Here is a 15,656-nt window from a genome sequence, read left to right as displayed (position 1 = left end):
CCCGCCTCACTTCCTCACAATCAGCTTAGAGTTTTTTTTTTTTTTTCAGTATTGTACAGATCACACATACTGGTATAATAAAGTGAAGTGATTCTAGCCAGCAAACTAATTCCAATACAGGTCTCAAATATCTAGTTTTGAAAGAAACTCATGTTATACGAAACTTTTTTTTTAAAAAAAAACAAGCTATCTGGTACTACACTAGGTTAAAGAAATCTCTGTTTGCATGCCCTGCTTTCAGTTAGGGTTGCACTTGCTTGGTCACCTGGACAGTGAAATTGTCCCCACCCCTTTTTTTCCTGTCATTAACCAACCAGCTGCTTCCCCCTGTTGACTGACATGCTTTGCAGCCAGTAGCATGACGCAGAAGACACTGCTGCGTAGGTGAAATTACCCAGGAAGTGCAAGTGTCACACATCTCCTGAGAATAAGGCATAGCAACTGAGAACTTTCTTTTGAACTTAAAAGTCGGACCAGCCTTCGACTTTTATAAAAGCTGTACAGCGTGTTTCTTTCAAAGCTCCACATTTGAGACCCACGTTGACAGGGGTGCTAAATGGCTAAGACTTTAAGAAATGGTTTTGCATCACCCCCCTATAAAATGAATTAATTTTGCTTCATAAAGTCGAATGAAACCTGCTGAATATTGTTATGTTAACATATTGAATTACAATCAGCTATATAAAGTATCCGTTTGAGATTTTCAACCCTAGCTGAGGGAGGGTAGGAGCAGCTCAGAGCAGGTTGGGCAGCGGATACACAGACTGATCCTCAGTAAAAAGGTTCACAGTAGCTGTGAGGGTAGCAGATATAGGCAGGCTTGCTGGTCCAGTGGTTCCCAGTTCGAATCCCCTGAGCAAGTCACTTAACCTCCTTGTGCTCCGTCCTTCGGACGAGAAGTAAAACAAACAAGGTCCTATTGGAAGTGACTCTGCAGCAGCCACTGACTCCCTGTGTGTGTGTGACCCTGAGCAAGTCACTGAACCTCCTTGTGCTCCGTCCTTCAGACGAGACGTCAAACAAACGAGGTCCTATTGGAAGTGACTCTGCAGCAGCAGCAGCTGTGATAAAAGCGTCTGCTAAATGACTAATTCATTAATAATTAATAATAGCACTTCCTACCTGCGACATGCAGCACTTTATGTGGTTCTGATCATTATCTGTTCCAGGAAACACGGTGTCACACTGTTTTTCCTCCCCACTAGCCAAAAAGTATCTGAGAAGGTGTCAGGGTGGGGTGAGGATGGAGGATGAAAACAGCGCACTGTATTGTGTACGTGCATTTATATACTGCATATGTACAGCTCTGGCCAAAAGTTTTGTATCACCCTCTATATAGAATGAACCAATTTTGCTTTAAAAAGTTGAATGAAACCTGCTGAATAATGTTACGTTAGCATATTGAATTGCACACCGCCGTGTTGTAGTTCACCCCCCCCCCCCATATACTTAAGGAAAAAAAAAAAAAAAAAACTAATACAAAAATTAAAAAATGTGACATTTTGAAATCTAACATGAAATACTACTGTATTAGTATTATGGCTTCCGGTATAGACTTTTTGCGTGACAAAAAGTTTGAGAACCACGGTTCTATTGGATGCATGCTGCGGGGGGGGGGGGGGGGGGGTGGAATGTCCACTGAGTGGACCCCACACTACTCTCTCTGTCCACTAGAGCAGTGGTTCCCCCAACCCCGGTCCTGGGGGGACCCCCCTGTGTCTGCTGGTTCCAACTGACTTCTCAATTACTTAACTAGACACTTCATTGAACTGATCATTGGCTTAATTACACCTTTTCAGCTCTTTTGAAGAAAAAAAAAAGCTCACAAACTATTTAAAAGATGAAAACAATTATAAAAAGCTCTAATTAAGCAATTGAGAACTCAGTTGCAATGAAAACACAGGGGTTGGGAAACCACTGCACTAGAAGATCCACCATGCAGGTACAGGTGAGGTGCTGGGTGAGTCCGTCGCGATTCTGACCACTAGCGTCTGTTCCTCTGCTAACCGTCTTGTGTTTATCATAGTTCCTTTACAGTGTTTGTCTTGCAAAACTGTTGTTCCAAAAAAATAAATAAATAAATAAAAACAAACAAAAACCAAAAAAAAAAAAGCACCCCCAAACTCCTGTCGTATCTCTCTGTCGCAGTACGTTATTTTATACTGAAGTGTAATACTGATGATGTTATTAGAATGGTATATGCTACTACAATGTCGGTAAGTGTTCTTAGAAGTTTTAAAAATCAGAAAACAAAAACCAGTAGAGCAAGCTTGCTTAGAATTAATGACCAGACTTAGTTCGCTATAGAGAGGGGGCTGCAGTCCTGTTGCTCTTGATCAATCTGTGATTGTTAAGATAAAAAAAAAAGATTGAAATAGCAAAAAGTGTATAATGTTTTTACTTATTCATGTGCACTCTTCTCTCTTTTGTTGGACCGGCATTATTAGGCTTTCAAATAAAACACAATAAAACATTGTTCTGGGGATAAAAAAAAAAAAAAAATCAAAAACTTGTACAGCTGTTTTTATTGATGTATTTATCGATGTATGTATGTATGTATGTATGTATGTTTTTTTTTTTTTGAACACTAACAAAAGCTAAAAATGAATCCCACCGTTTTCGACGGACGTTGGACTTTGAGAAGAAAAAAAAAAAAACCCTTTCACTCTATAGAGTCAGAGTTTGGCTGCCTGCCTGGGCTTCTTATTTACACTGCCATTCTTTTCTTACCCACGTGAGAGAGATAGAGAGATAGAGAGTGAGAGAGAGAGAGAGATGCAGACACAGAAAGAGAGAAGAGAAAGAGACAGAGACGCAGACACAGAGAAGTGAGAGACAGGGTGAGGCACCGACACAAGAGAACGAGAGAGAGAGAGACAGAGAAAGAGACACGAGAGAGAGAGAGAGAGACAGAGACAGAAAGCGACACGAGAGAGAGAGTGGGAGCTTTTAGCCCTGAAAGCAGACAACACAAGCAGAACACACACAAAATGGGTCTCGCCGACTCCCCCTGCTGATAAGGATCACGCCAACAGACTGTTTTTAAATTTTTTAATTCGTACATTTATTAATGTACAGCTCTGGCCAAAAGTCTTGCATCACCTAGAATTTTAAGATTGAGACATCATTAAAAAAAAAAAAAAAAAAAAAAAAAAAAAGTACGAACATAACTTAGATCTTTTATTTAACACCATGTAAATCAAAGAAACTACAGAGCGCCAAAATGCCGAATCCTGAAGGGCTCGTGCGCCAAATGGTGCAGACTGAATTTATAAGCCCAATGCTTTACGTTCGCATAACAAAAACATCATATGGGGGAAAAAACAAAACAAAACAGTTTTTCTTCCTGAGCTTGAAGTGCTAGGAGTGAAAAATAAATAAATAATACGTTGAAAGTACAATCCCAGGTCCAGTTGGGTTAATGTCCTCATTTCCTTTCTCCTCTGTCCCTGGGAATCGATTCAAAACCAACAGATATTTTTTTTTTCTTTTTTAAGCAAACAAAGAGAAAATATAAATGCATTCTTTTTGATTCAAGAAAGGCATTCAGGCAAGAAGGGAGAAAAAAAAACTAAAACAAGCAGCTCGTAACATGCAAGGAATTGGGGCTTTATCGTGGCTGGCGGTCTTCCTGGCTACAAGCAGCACAGGTTTGTTACAAGACCGTGGAGAGATCCACAGTGCAAAGGTACAGTATGACCCTTATTTGAATCAAGTACTGTATTGCTAAAATATTTACTGGTAAGCTTCCATGATAAACCTTGTCTAAAAATAACACCGTTCTTAAAAAAAAAAAACACAGAAAAAAAAAATTGTTACATGCAAGCTGTTTTGTGTGTGTGTGTGTGTGTGTGTGTGTGTGTGTGATTTCATCAGGTTTATAGAAATCTGCAAAGTCTTCATGACAAACTGCTAAATTTGCACAAAATAGTATTGGTCAGCAAAACAGAGCAGTTCAGTCTCTGTGCTTAAAAGCCTGCTCTGGACTGGAGGGAGCACCCTTTCTCTTAGGGGGGTGAGGGAGGGAGGGATCAGTTCAGTCTCCATGCCTCAAGCCTGTCCAGGACTGGAGGGAGCACCCTTTCTCTTAGGGGGGTGAGGAAGGAGGGTGAGGGAGGGAGGGAGGGAGGGAGCAGTTCAGTCTCCATGCCTCAAGCCTGCCCTGGACTGGAGGGAGCCCCCTTTCTCTTAGGGGGGTGAGGGAGGGAGGGAGGGAGCAGTTCAGTCTCCGTGCCTCAAGCCTGCCCTGGAATGGAGGGAGCCCCCTTTCTCTTAGGGGGGATGAGGGAGGGAGGGAGCAGTTCAGTCTCCGTGCCTCAAGCCTGCCCTGGAATGGAGGGAGCCCCCTTTCTCTTAGGGGGGATGAGGGAGGGAGGGAGCAGTTCAGTCTCCGTGCCTCAAGCCTGCCCTGGACTGGAGGGAGCCCCCTTTCTCTTCGGGGGGTGAGGGAGGGAGCAGTTCAGTCTCTGTGCCTCAAGCCTGCCCTGGACTGGAGGGAGCCCCCTTTCTCTCAGGGAGGGAGGGAGGGAGCAGTTCAGTCTCCGTGCCTCAAGCCTGCCCTGGACTGGAGGGAGCCCCCTTTCTCTTCGGGGGGTGAGGGAGGGAGCAGTTCAGTCTCTGTGCCTCAAGCCTGCCCTGGACTGGAGGGAGCCCCCTTTCTCTCAGGGAGGGAGGGAGGGAGCAGTTCAGTCTCCATGCCTCAAGCCTGCCCTGGACTGGAAGGAGCCCCCTTTCTCTCAGGGAGGGAGGGAGGGAGCAGTTCAGTCTCCGTGCCTCAAGCCTGCCCTGGACTGGAGGGAGCCCCCTTTCTCTTAGGGGGGTGAGGGAGGGAGGGAGCAGTTCAGTCTCCGTGCCTCAAGCCTGCCCTGGACTGGAGGGAGCCCCCTTTCTCTTAGGGGGGTGAGGGAGCAGTCCAGTCTCCATGCCCATATTTTAAAGTTGATTACACAGTAAGTAATCCCAAACATTTTCCTTCCAAATAACACGGATCTTAGGTCATCTACAAAACCTCCCTGTGGCAAGCTTGTGGGAATGTGAACAAAACGGTCTATCAGGTCTCTTTCTGGTGAAGCACTTAGAAGCCTGAACTTGTGAACATAAGAAAAAAAAGTCAAGGAATTATAACTGAGTGTAAACTGAACATAATTGCAGAACTAAGGTTGAAAACATTTTGTCAACTGAATAAATCTTCCAACATAATACCAGCCTCCGTATGTTAAAACAAACAAAAAAGATAGGTCAACAAGATTTAAAAAAACGCATTTAAATGGTCTCGTACAACCACACAACTGACAAGACAAGTACACAAATTAAACTGTAAACATCTGTGAGTACACATATATGTTGCAATTTCACACCTTTCCGTCTTATTTCACAAATTACAAAGTACGTGTTTGAGTTAAACAAAAATAAATAAACTAAACATATCGACTGCTTGCGTACAGAAATACACTTGCGTGCTGCATTATTTGAAATGGCGCGCTGTAGCTAAAAGTTCTGAATAATTTAAAAAAAACAATACATTTATTTATTTTCAAACAGTTTTGGGGCGTAGCGTTAGGTTAAGGGTTGTATTTATTTATGTATTTACTTACACATTTCTAACAAAAGTCGTTGGTACTTCTCTGGAAGTGATGCTGTCTAAAGTATACAGGCTGGCTGCCACCTTACCTTCCCTAGTTTTCCGTTGGGGGGGGGGGGGGGGGTCTTTTCTCTAATTCCTTTTTCTTTAACAAGCCTAGACTCTTCCTCCCTCCCTCCCTCTCTCTATCTCTCTCCTTTCTCCCCTGTTTTCCTCCCTCAATTTATTTATTTTTTCCCCTCAAAAAAAACTCTCTCTCTCTCTCTGCGGCCTCGTTTGTTGTGTTTTGGCGAAACGCGTTGCCGTTGGACGGCTCGCGGGAGAGGCATCGCGGTCGAGTTTCTGGCGCCGCCTATCGGCACGGCGGCGTCACGTTTTCGTTTTCAAAAATCGCACTCGGTTTTTAAATAAATTGCACCCAGCTCAATTCATACTGCTCAACCATTTTGAACACCCAATTCATAGCAGCGCAGAGTTCATATAAATATAGTTTAAATACGAAGATCGTAACGTGGCTTATTCGTAGTAAGATGTTTCTAAAGTGCATTATTCTAAAAGGCATATTACCAGTACTGATGTCCACCTGAATTGCGCTGTAAAAAAATGTTTATCGTGTATTATATGCATTTAGAGTGATCTATTTTAATACGGAGGTTAATTGACCGTGTGCAAGTCACTTTAGCTCCTTGTGCTCCATCCTATTGGAAGTGACTCTGCAGCAGCAGCAGCAGTTATTATTATTATTATTTATTTCTTAGCAGACGCCATTATCCAGGGCGACTTACAATCGTAAGCAAATACATTTCAAGTGTTACAATACAAGTAATACAATAACTTTTGTTCAAGCAAAATACAAGTGTGACAAACCACAATTCAATAATACAGCAGATAATAGTGATAGTTACATCAGGATATGATTAAATAGTGATAGTTACATCAGGATGTGATTAAATACAAAGTACTACAGGTTAAACACTTGGCAGATTACAGTATTCTGAATTACAGGATTAAATGCAGTAAAATAGGGGGCAGATAAGAGCAAAATAAAGCACATTTAAATGAAGGGTGATAGTGTCCCAGGATACATCGATCGTTCACCCCCTATAGTCTCTGGAAGTTGGATAAAAGCGTCTGCTAAACGACTCGTTAATAATTCTTTAAGAGGGGAATCCCTGTTTTAAATCCCGTTTCTGTGTGCAGGTAAAGGGTTGTGTTCGTGCGGACCAGCCTGCGCAGGGACCCCAGCTTCTCAATCTAGGGCAGAGATGGAAGGGAACCAAGCCCTTAGCTGAACTGCGGGTCAAAGTCTCTGAACTCACCAGGTACTGTCCTTTACCAAGTGCATTCATTTAAGCATTCCTGAGGAAGGGGAGAGCTTTCAATGGCGGTTAAATGGTTCTCCAATATTGTTTAAATCGACCCTGACTGTGAGCTGAGCTCGAGTCGCTTCATTCGAGATAGTATGACCTTTCAACTCTGCCAGCTCCGCCTTGGACTCTTGACCGGAGGGTCGTGGGTTCAATCCCAGGTGGGGGACACTGCTGCTGTACCCTTGAGCAAGGTACTTTACCTAGATTGCTCCAGTAAAAACCCAACTGTAAAATGGGTAATTGTATGTAAAAAATAATGTGATATCTTGTAACAATTGTAAGTCGCCCTGGATAAGGGCGTCTGCTAAGAAATAAATAATAATAATAATAATAATAATAATAATAATAATAATAATAATAATAATACCTTAGCTTAACATCGGAAGCTGTTTGCTTTTTCACAGTAACGGAAGGTGCAAGTGCAGCTTTGAGCCACCAGGTGGCAGGCGTGCCATGTAAAAAAAAAAAGCTGCTACGTTTTTATCATCCGTTTTCTTTTATCGGTATTTGTCTAAGGAACTTAAATTTGGCTGAATGGTTTCGGTAGCAGTGATCCAATCTGTGTGAAACTTGGTACGGACATTCATCAGGTCCAGTGATGTATTCGACCAAGAACTCGCATTACAGGCCAGCTATCACATGACTCACATCTCCCTGACAACTGTCTGATTCAGTCAGTCCTGTGGATGCAAACTTTGCTCCGAATGGTCGGTGAAAGCAACGGTGGTCGGTGTTCTTCTCCCCCCTCCCCCGTCCCCCCTCTCACAGCGTCGAGTCCTCCTTCGAGTTCCGCACCTTTGATCCAGAGGGGCTGATCATTTACGGAGACGTCCAGGAAAAAGCGGACTGGTTCATACTGGCTCTGCGCTCCGGCATTCCCGAGATGCACATTGGAAAAACAGGAGTCAGCGTGACTGTGTCCGGGGGTCCGCTGCTGAACGATGGTCAGTGGCATAGGGTACGTGCCTGTCTGTCTGTCTGTGTGTCTGTGTGTCTGTCTGTCTAGCTGTCTTTCTTTCATTTCAATAACATACTTCATTGAGGGGAGTTCTGAACCCCAGGACTGGGTGCAGCAGCAGCAGCAGCAGCAGCAGGGCTAGTGTCAGTTTGTAACCCTGCTCAAACTCCTGGCTCCTAATCATTTCAATATTAATAATAATAACAGACTTCATTGAGGGGAGCTCTGAACCCCAGGACTGGGTGCAGCAGCAGCAGCAGCAGCAGGGCTAGTGTGAGTTTGTAACCCTGCTCAAACTCCTGGCTCCTGATCATTTCAATATTAATAATAATAACAGACTTCATTGAGGGGAGCTCTGAACCCCAGGACTGGGTGCAGCAGGGCGTGTGTGAGTTCCCGACCCTGTGTGAGTGTGTGTGTGTGTCCCCTCTCCCAGCTGTTGCTGAAGAGCACGGGGCAGTTCCTGGGGCAGTTTGTGGTGCTGGAAGTGGATGGGAAGGTGGTTCTCAACGTGGGGCTCCATTCCCGGGATGCACAGACCCCTCTCACGGGACACATGAGGCTGGCCCTGGGGGGGATGCTGATCAACACCTCGGAGCTCTTCACAGAGGTCAGTAGCCAGCCCCAGCCCTTCCAAACAAGGACCGCCAGTGCTGAACGGACAGCTGCCTGCGTCTGCACACAGAGGCGTGGTGAAGCATAGGGAAGCATTGTAAAGCACAGAGAGGTCTGGTAAAGCATAGGGAAGCATTGTAAAGCACAGAGAGGTCTGGTAAAGCATAGGGAAGCATTGTAAAGCACAGAGAGGTGTGGTAAAGCATAGGGAAGCATTGTACAGCACAGAGAGGTGTGGTAAAGCATAGGGAAGCATTGTGAAGCACAGAGAGGTCTGGTAAAGCATAGGGAAGCATTGTAAAGCACAGACAGGTAGGGTAAAGCATAGGGAAGCATTGTAAAGCACAGAGAGGTATGGTAAAGCATAGGGAAGCATTGTGAAGCACAGAGAGGTCTGGTAAAGCATAGGGAAGCATTGTAAAGCACAGACAGGTAGGGTAAAGCATAGGGAAGCATTGTAAAGCACAGAGAGGTGTGGTAAAGCACAGGGAAGCATTGTAAAGCACAGAGAGGTCTGGTAAAGCATAGGGAAGCATTGTAAAGCCCAGAGAGGTGTGGTAAAGCATAGGGAAGCATTGTAAAGCACAGAGAGGTCTGGTAAAGCATAGGGAAGCATTGTAAAGCCCAGAGAGGTCTGGTAAAGCACAGGGAAGCATTGTAAAGCACAGAGAGGTGTGGTAAAGCATAGGGAAGCATTGTAAAGCACAGAGAGGTGTGGTAAAGCATAGGGAAGCATTGTAAAGCACAGAGAGGTCTGGTAAAGCATAGGGAAGCATTGTAAAGCACAGAGAGGTGTGGTAAAGCATAGGGAAGCATTGTAAAGCACAGAGAGGTGTGGTAAAGCATAGGGAAGCATTGTAAAGCACAGAGAGGTGTGGTAAAGCATAGGGAAGCATTGTAAAGCACAGAGAGGTCTGGTAAAGCACAGGGAAGCATTGTAAAGCACAGAGAGGTGTGGTAAAGCATAGGGAAGCATTGTAAAGCACAGAGAGGTGTGGTAAAGCATAGGGAAGCATTGTACAGCACAGAGAGGTGTGGTAAAGCATAGGGAAGCATTGTGAAGCACAGAGAGGTCTGGTAAAGCATAGGGAAGCATTGTAAAGCACAGACAGGTAGGGTAAAGCATAGGGAAGCATTGTAAAGCACAGAGAGGTATGGTAAAGCATAGGGAAGCATTGTGAAGCACAGAGAGGTCTGGTAAAGCATAGGGAAGCATTGTAAAGCACAGACAGGTAGGGTAAAGCATAGGGAAGCATTGTAAAGCACAGAGAGGTGTGGTAAAGCACAGGGAAGCATTGTAAAGCACAGAGAGGTCTGGTAAAGCATAGGGAAGCATTGTAAAGCCCAGAGAGGTGTGGTAAAGCATAGGGAAGCATTGTAAAGCACAGAGAGGTCTGGTAAAGCATAGGGAAGCATTGTAAAGCCCAGAGAGGTCTGGTAAAGCACAGGGAAGCATTGTAAAGCACAGAGAGGTGTGGTAAAGCATAGGGAAGCATTGTAAAGCACAGAGAGGTGTGGTAAAGCATAGGGAAGCATTGTAAAGCACAGAGAGGTCTGGTAAAGCATAGGGAAGCATTGTAAAGCACAGAGAGGTGTGGTAAAGCATAGGGAAGCATTGTAAAGCACAGAGAGGTGTGGTAAAGCATAGGGAAGCATTGTAAAGCACAGAGAGGTGTGGTAAAGCATAGGGAAGCATTGTAAAGCACAGAGAGGTCTGGTAAAGCACAGGGAAGCATTGTAAAGCACAGAGAGGTCTGGTAAAGCACAGGGAAGCATTGTAAAGCACAGAGAGGTCTGGTAAAGCACAGGGAAGCATTGTAAAGCACAGAGAGGTCTGGTAAAGCATAGGGAAGCATTGTAAAGCACAGAGAGGTGTGGTAAAGCATAGGGAAGCATTGTAAAGCACAGAGAGGTCTGGTAAAGCATAGGGAAGCATTGTAAAGCACAGAGAGGTCTGGTAAAGCACAGGGAAGCATTGTAAAGCACAGAGAGGTCTGGTAAAGCATAGGGAAGCATTGTAAAGCACAGAGAGGTCTGGTAAAGCACAGGGAAGCATTGTAAAGCACAGAGAGGTCTGGTAAAGCACAGGGAAGCATTGTAAAGCACAGAGAGGTCTGGTAAAGCACAGGGAAGCATTGTAAAGCACAGAGAGGTCTGGTAAAGCATAGGGAAGCATTGTAAAGCACAGAGAGGTCTGGTAAAGCATAGGGAAGCATTGTAAAGCACAGAGAGGTCTGGTAAAGCATAGGGAAGCATTGTAAAGCACAAAGGCTGAAGTATAGCATATTCATAAACATGGTGACTCAAGGTAAACTATGGTAAATGTTTAGTGTAACTATGGTAAAAACGTGTGTGTGTGTGTGGAGGGGGGGGGGGGGAGGTTGCAAAATAATTTTGCAAATTTACTGCAGTAAAGTTTTAAAGGAGTACCCTAGAAAAATTCTGTTTATCTGCATTTTTGTACGAAAGGAAACAATATTTGGGCTTCATCATTGTGATCTGGTGTTGGAAGGGGGGGGGAGGGTGAGGAAGGAGTGAGGGGTGAGGAGGGAGGGAGGGAGTGAGGGGAGGGGTGGGGAGGGAGTGAGGGGAGGGGAGTGAGGGGAGGGTCTATCTCTGACAGTGTACAGCACAGAGCTCCTCAGCCCGCCCCTTGCCTCCTCTCCAGCTGCTCTCCCCAATGGACGGCTGTATCCGCAGGTGGAACTGGCTGAACCAGAACTCCTCGTGGCTACAGGACCTCTCCACCTCCAAGCCCTGCTTCGAGCATCTCTCCCGGGGCAGCTACTTCTCAGGGGCTGGGCTAGCCTCCTTCCACAGCCAGGGTGAGAACACGCAGCTACAGCCAGACTCCCCCACAGCTCCCCACAGCTCAGCCTTTAGAGCAGGGGCGTCAAACTCAGCTCCTGGACGGACGCAGTGTCTCCTGGCTTTCATTCCCCCCCTGAGCTCTCAGTGACTCAATCAGTCTAATGATTTGATTAACTGGACAGGTTTATCGCTTCTCTCCAGGCCTCAAACTGTTTCGCAGGTAGCGTACCTTGAATCACGTGCATTTAAAAAAAATCATCGACTGTAAAAGTCTTTGATATTAAACATGTCCAATTGAACAAATAATTAGACCAGTGGTGTTAATTGAGAGCTTAAGTTGGACTGAAAACCCAAAGAACCTGCGCCCCCTGCTGGTTATCCTCAATCCATTACTGCTAAACGCTCACCAGCACTAAATTCAGAACGGCTAAAAGAAACATCCTAGATTCTGGGGGTATCGGAGGGTCCCTGGATTTGTACAACCACTTCTTAAATCATGATGAAACTTGGTATTAACGTTATGAAAATATAACCGAGAGGTTAACACAAATACTACCTCCTCGCTCCCTGTCCTAATCTAGGTCTTAAAAAAACAAATCCAGTTTCCATTAAAGTCTATCAGACGATTCAGTTCCATGTCTTAGTCTGTTCTTTGCTTCATATACTGTTGATTGTTTTGTATCCCGTCAGATTTTCCTCCTGGAGACGCGGAGAACTGGATGCTGACCATCGAGATGACCGTTCGGCCGGACGAATGGAAAGGGACTCTACTGGTCATCACCTCCAAGGACCACCAGCCTCTGCTCACACTGACCATGCACGAGAAAGAGGGGGCACGTAGAGTATTTTAGATCTGTCTTTTCCCAAGGTCGAACTGTGCAGTTGAATAAGGCTGCCATTGGTAGAATGGGACCACAGTGTGCTAACTATACCCTAAATGATCTTCAATGGAAATGCAATAAGGGTTCTGTATTATACTGAGGGGCGATGGTAGCACAAGTATAGGGCAGCTGCAATGGGATGCCATTGGTAGAATGGGACCACAGTGTGCTAACTATACCCTCAATGATCTTCAATGACAATGCAATAATGGTTCTGTATTATACTGAGGGGCGATGGTAGCACAAGTATAGGGCTGATACAATGGGATGCCATTGGTAGAATGGGACCACAGTGTGCTAACTATACCCTCAATGATCTTCAATGGCAATCCAATAATGGTTCTGTATTATACTGAGGGGCGATGGTAGCACAAGTATAGGGCAGCTGCAATGGGATGCCATTGGTAGAATGGGACCACAGTGTGCTAACTATACCCTCTCTCCCGTTCTCTCCAGTCCCAGTCTCTCCAGTTGGATGTTAAGGAGGTCTCACTGGTTTTGAGTCACAGACCAGTACGCCCGTGTCTGGAGACCAGTCTGCTGCTCAGGGTCTCAGCGCACGGGGTGGAGGTCCGAACCAACCATTCTGAGGAGCGGGGGGAGCTGGGGGACTTTGCTGCCTGGAAGCAGGCCTGGGAGGAAGGAACCACCCTCTCCTTCGGGGGAGTCCCAGGTTGGTACATTCCCCTGGGTCAGAACTACTGGAGAATGCTGTTGAGGAAGAACAGAGTTGAATCTGTCAAAGATCAAAGGGTTTAGTGTGATCTGTTATCAGTGTTACTGTCACAGCTTCCCATGCTGGTGTATAGCAATGCTTTTGAATCTTATTTTAGGTTATAGTTGTGGGGAGAACAGAAAAAAACTGAGAGAAGGCCGTTCAGCCCATCAGAGCTCGTCCGGTTCCTAACAGCTGATTGATCTCAGAACTTGGTCAAGTCGGGTCTTAACCCTTTCATGGAGTGAGAAGCAGCCAAAAAAAAAGCAAAATGTATATATATATATATATATATATATATATATATCTCAATATAAAGGCCATAAGGGAAGGGTCAGATAAACGATGCACGATTGAGTCGCGAAAAAGTAGAATCATGCAAAAATGTCTAAGACTTTTGCACAGCAGTGTATACACACCAAACTGAGTTTATACAGGATTATACGCCAATGAAAACACCTCTCTCCTGTCTTTCAGAATTGCTGGAGGGGACTGGCTTTCCCGGGCAGGGATATTTCCAAGGCTGTGTGGGAAAGATCCGGGTTCAAGGACGGGAGCTGGATTTGGACTCGGCGCATTACAAACACGACTCCATCTGGTCCCACAGCTGCCCGGAGTGGACGGAGCATTCCCAAGGGGAACTTTTACAAGAACCACAAAACAGGGAAGATGTAGCATCCATCTAGGGGAGTGGAAGCCAATTTTTGAATTCCCCAACCGCTAGATTATTGGTTTTATTATTGATGATCAGTTGATCGATTCTGTCCAATATAATTTCAATGTCACGCCCAAAGCAGGTCAAAGGCAGATTTAAAATGACACAACATTGAACCCAAAATAACCGATCATTTTTAACTTGTGTCGACCTGTTGTTTTAATTCCCTCTTCAACTATACTGTTTTGATAACTTACTCTAGTTTTGTTAACCCCAGAAGTCGCGTCTAAATGTCGCTGTTATTAATTCTGCAGATGCAGCCCCTTCAGATGCTTTGATGACGCCTCAATAAAAAAGAAACTGAAGACTAAAAATGATCAATTTCTTGGTGTTTTTATTTTCCTGCCCGCAGCGGTGATACAGCGGCTCCGTTTTCTATGCGTTGAGCTTCATAGCCGCGGTAAAATTTCATGGCTGTGATTTAAGGGAACACGTCTGACTGGACTCCTCAAAACAGGACGCTGGGAATATCAGTGTGGCGGGATTTTAACTTTCCGACTGTTTTTCGTGTTCCGAGCAAAAATCCAAACAATGGCCAGGAAGGATGAGAAACGCCAGTTCCTCTGACTCTGACAACGCCGTTCCAATTATAAATAAGTCGACGGCTTGCGTGGAGTAATTAGAGACTCACGGAATGGTTCCCGTAGGGATTGACAATAATTTGATCAAAGAAATGATTAACTGGACATTTTAAATTAGGGAGTAAATCAGGGATCATTGAAAACACACTAAATACATAAAAAAACAAGAAATCAGGACGATAAAATAGACTGATGCTGGCGATATTTTATTTTGAACATACATTGTGATGAATACCTGTCACATCATCTTCTGATACGGGAGTGGTTTAAACAAATCCGAATTTATACTCTACAGTTCCACGCTAGAAATAAAAAGTCTCTCGGATACTCGGCTAGCTATACTTGTATATATTTCTGTTTAAATACTGCTGCATGTTTTAACACGTTATTATTCAGCAATGTTCAACGTAGAAATGAAATCATTTAGTCAGTGGATTTAAAGGGTACATAAGAACTACATTTCCCATCGTCCTCCTGCTCACTGGTAAATCCATCTCAGATACATATGTGAGCAGGAGGATGATGGGAAATGTAGTTCTGATGGGTCCATGCGGGTACGTGGGAAGCCACCTTGAGGCAGGGAATGCAATTTAAAAATTGGTCACAATAAAAAAAAAAAAAAATTAAAATTAAAACAATACACACACCTTACGTAAAACAGCAACACATGGGAACATGAAACACAGTCAAATAAAAAGGTCCTTATGTACCCTTTAATTCATACATAACTTCAGAAACACTTCATCTCAGATTCTATGGTTGACGTTATGAGGAAAAAAGGAGTTAATTTGATCAGTCTGTTACCCTGATGTGCCACAGCTGAGCTGTATTAGAGAGTTTTACAGCACTGGGGAACGCCTCCCCCTTGATTGCATCATTTGTAGGGGCTATCCCGGTAAAGCCATGGGGATTCCCTTCCCCGGTGCTGTAAAATGCTCTAGGCCTGGGGTGCCCAATTCCGGTCCTGGAGGGCCGGTGTCCCTCCTGGTTTTTGTTCCAACTGTACACCAAATTGCTTAATTGGACCAATTAAGCTTCTAATAAGTGCTTGATTGGTCCAATTAAGTAATTTAGGGGGCAGTTGGAACAAAAGCCAGGAGGACACCGGCCCTCCAGGACCGGAATAGGGCACCCCTGCTCTAGGCTAATCAAATCAAATCAATCGTGAATGTGCCCTACACCATCCTGACCACTAGGGGCACTGTTTCACACCATGGTAAACTGCATGGAAACTGAGCAGAAAAACTGCAGATTTACTGTGATAAAATTTAATAAGGGTTCAAAAACAGTATTAGCCAACTGGATTCAGACTGATTTTCAAAAGCTATAGTAGACTAATTCCATTACATATTGTTGCTGATTTAAACCTTAAAGTTTTTAACTTAATTTCCCTCTAGAAATGGATTTTAATCCATGACTGCAATGGGAT

General features: G+C 44.5%; 2 protein-coding genes across 2 annotated transcripts in view; one reads left to right on the top strand and one right to left on the bottom strand.

Annotated features, from left to right (window-relative positions):
* Nucleotides 1–5,701, bottom strand: part of LOC117404437 (solute carrier family 35 member G3-like) — a 34,191-nt gene extending 28,490 nt beyond the window's left edge. The window contains exon 1 of the mRNA XM_059014483.1: nucleotides 5,671–5,701. The gene's annotated coding sequence lies outside the window, so the exon portion shown is untranslated. The remainder of the gene's footprint in view (nucleotides 1–5,670) is intronic.
* LOC117962660 (sex hormone-binding globulin-like) lies at nucleotides 3,215–13,963 on the top strand. Its single transcript, XM_059014482.1, has 8 exons — nucleotides 3,215–3,688; nucleotides 6,782–6,903; nucleotides 7,720–7,909; nucleotides 8,346–8,519; nucleotides 11,193–11,349; nucleotides 12,026–12,168; nucleotides 12,673–12,889; nucleotides 13,409–13,963. The coding sequence occupies exons 1-8, from the start codon at nucleotides 3,593–3,595 to the stop codon at nucleotides 13,615–13,617; spliced, it is 1,308 nt and encodes a 435-aa protein (XP_058870465.1). The 5' UTR covers nucleotides 3,215–3,592; the 3' UTR covers nucleotides 13,618–13,963.
* The last annotated feature ends 1,693 nt before the right edge of the window (nucleotides 13,964–15,656 follow it).

This window comes from Acipenser ruthenus, chromosome 48 (genome assembly GCF_902713425.1).
Source record: "Acipenser ruthenus chromosome 48, fAciRut3.2 maternal haplotype, whole genome shotgun sequence".
Lineage (NCBI taxonomy): Eukaryota > Metazoa > Chordata > Actinopteri > Acipenseriformes > Acipenseridae > Acipenser > Acipenser ruthenus.
The sequence above is the reverse complement of the archived record's forward strand: the minus strand, read 5'-3'. Positions and strand labels throughout refer to the sequence as shown.

What these genes read in the sequence shown, in the direction of transcription:
- LOC117962660 (XM_059014482.1), top strand. Translation starts at nt 3,593, where the DNA reads ATGCAAGGAATTGGGGCTTTATCGTGGCTGGCGGTCTTCCTGGCTACA. An exon ending in AAAGTCTCTGAACTCACCAG is followed by an intron (nt 6,904 to 7,719) that starts GTACTGTCCTTT and finishes CCCCTCTCACAG; the next exon opens with CGTCGAGTCCTCCTTCGAGT. An exon ending in AGCCTCCTTCCACAGCCAGG is followed by an intron (nt 11,350 to 12,025) that starts GTGAGAACACGC and finishes GTATCCCGTCAG; the next exon opens with ATTTTCCTCCTGGAGACGCG.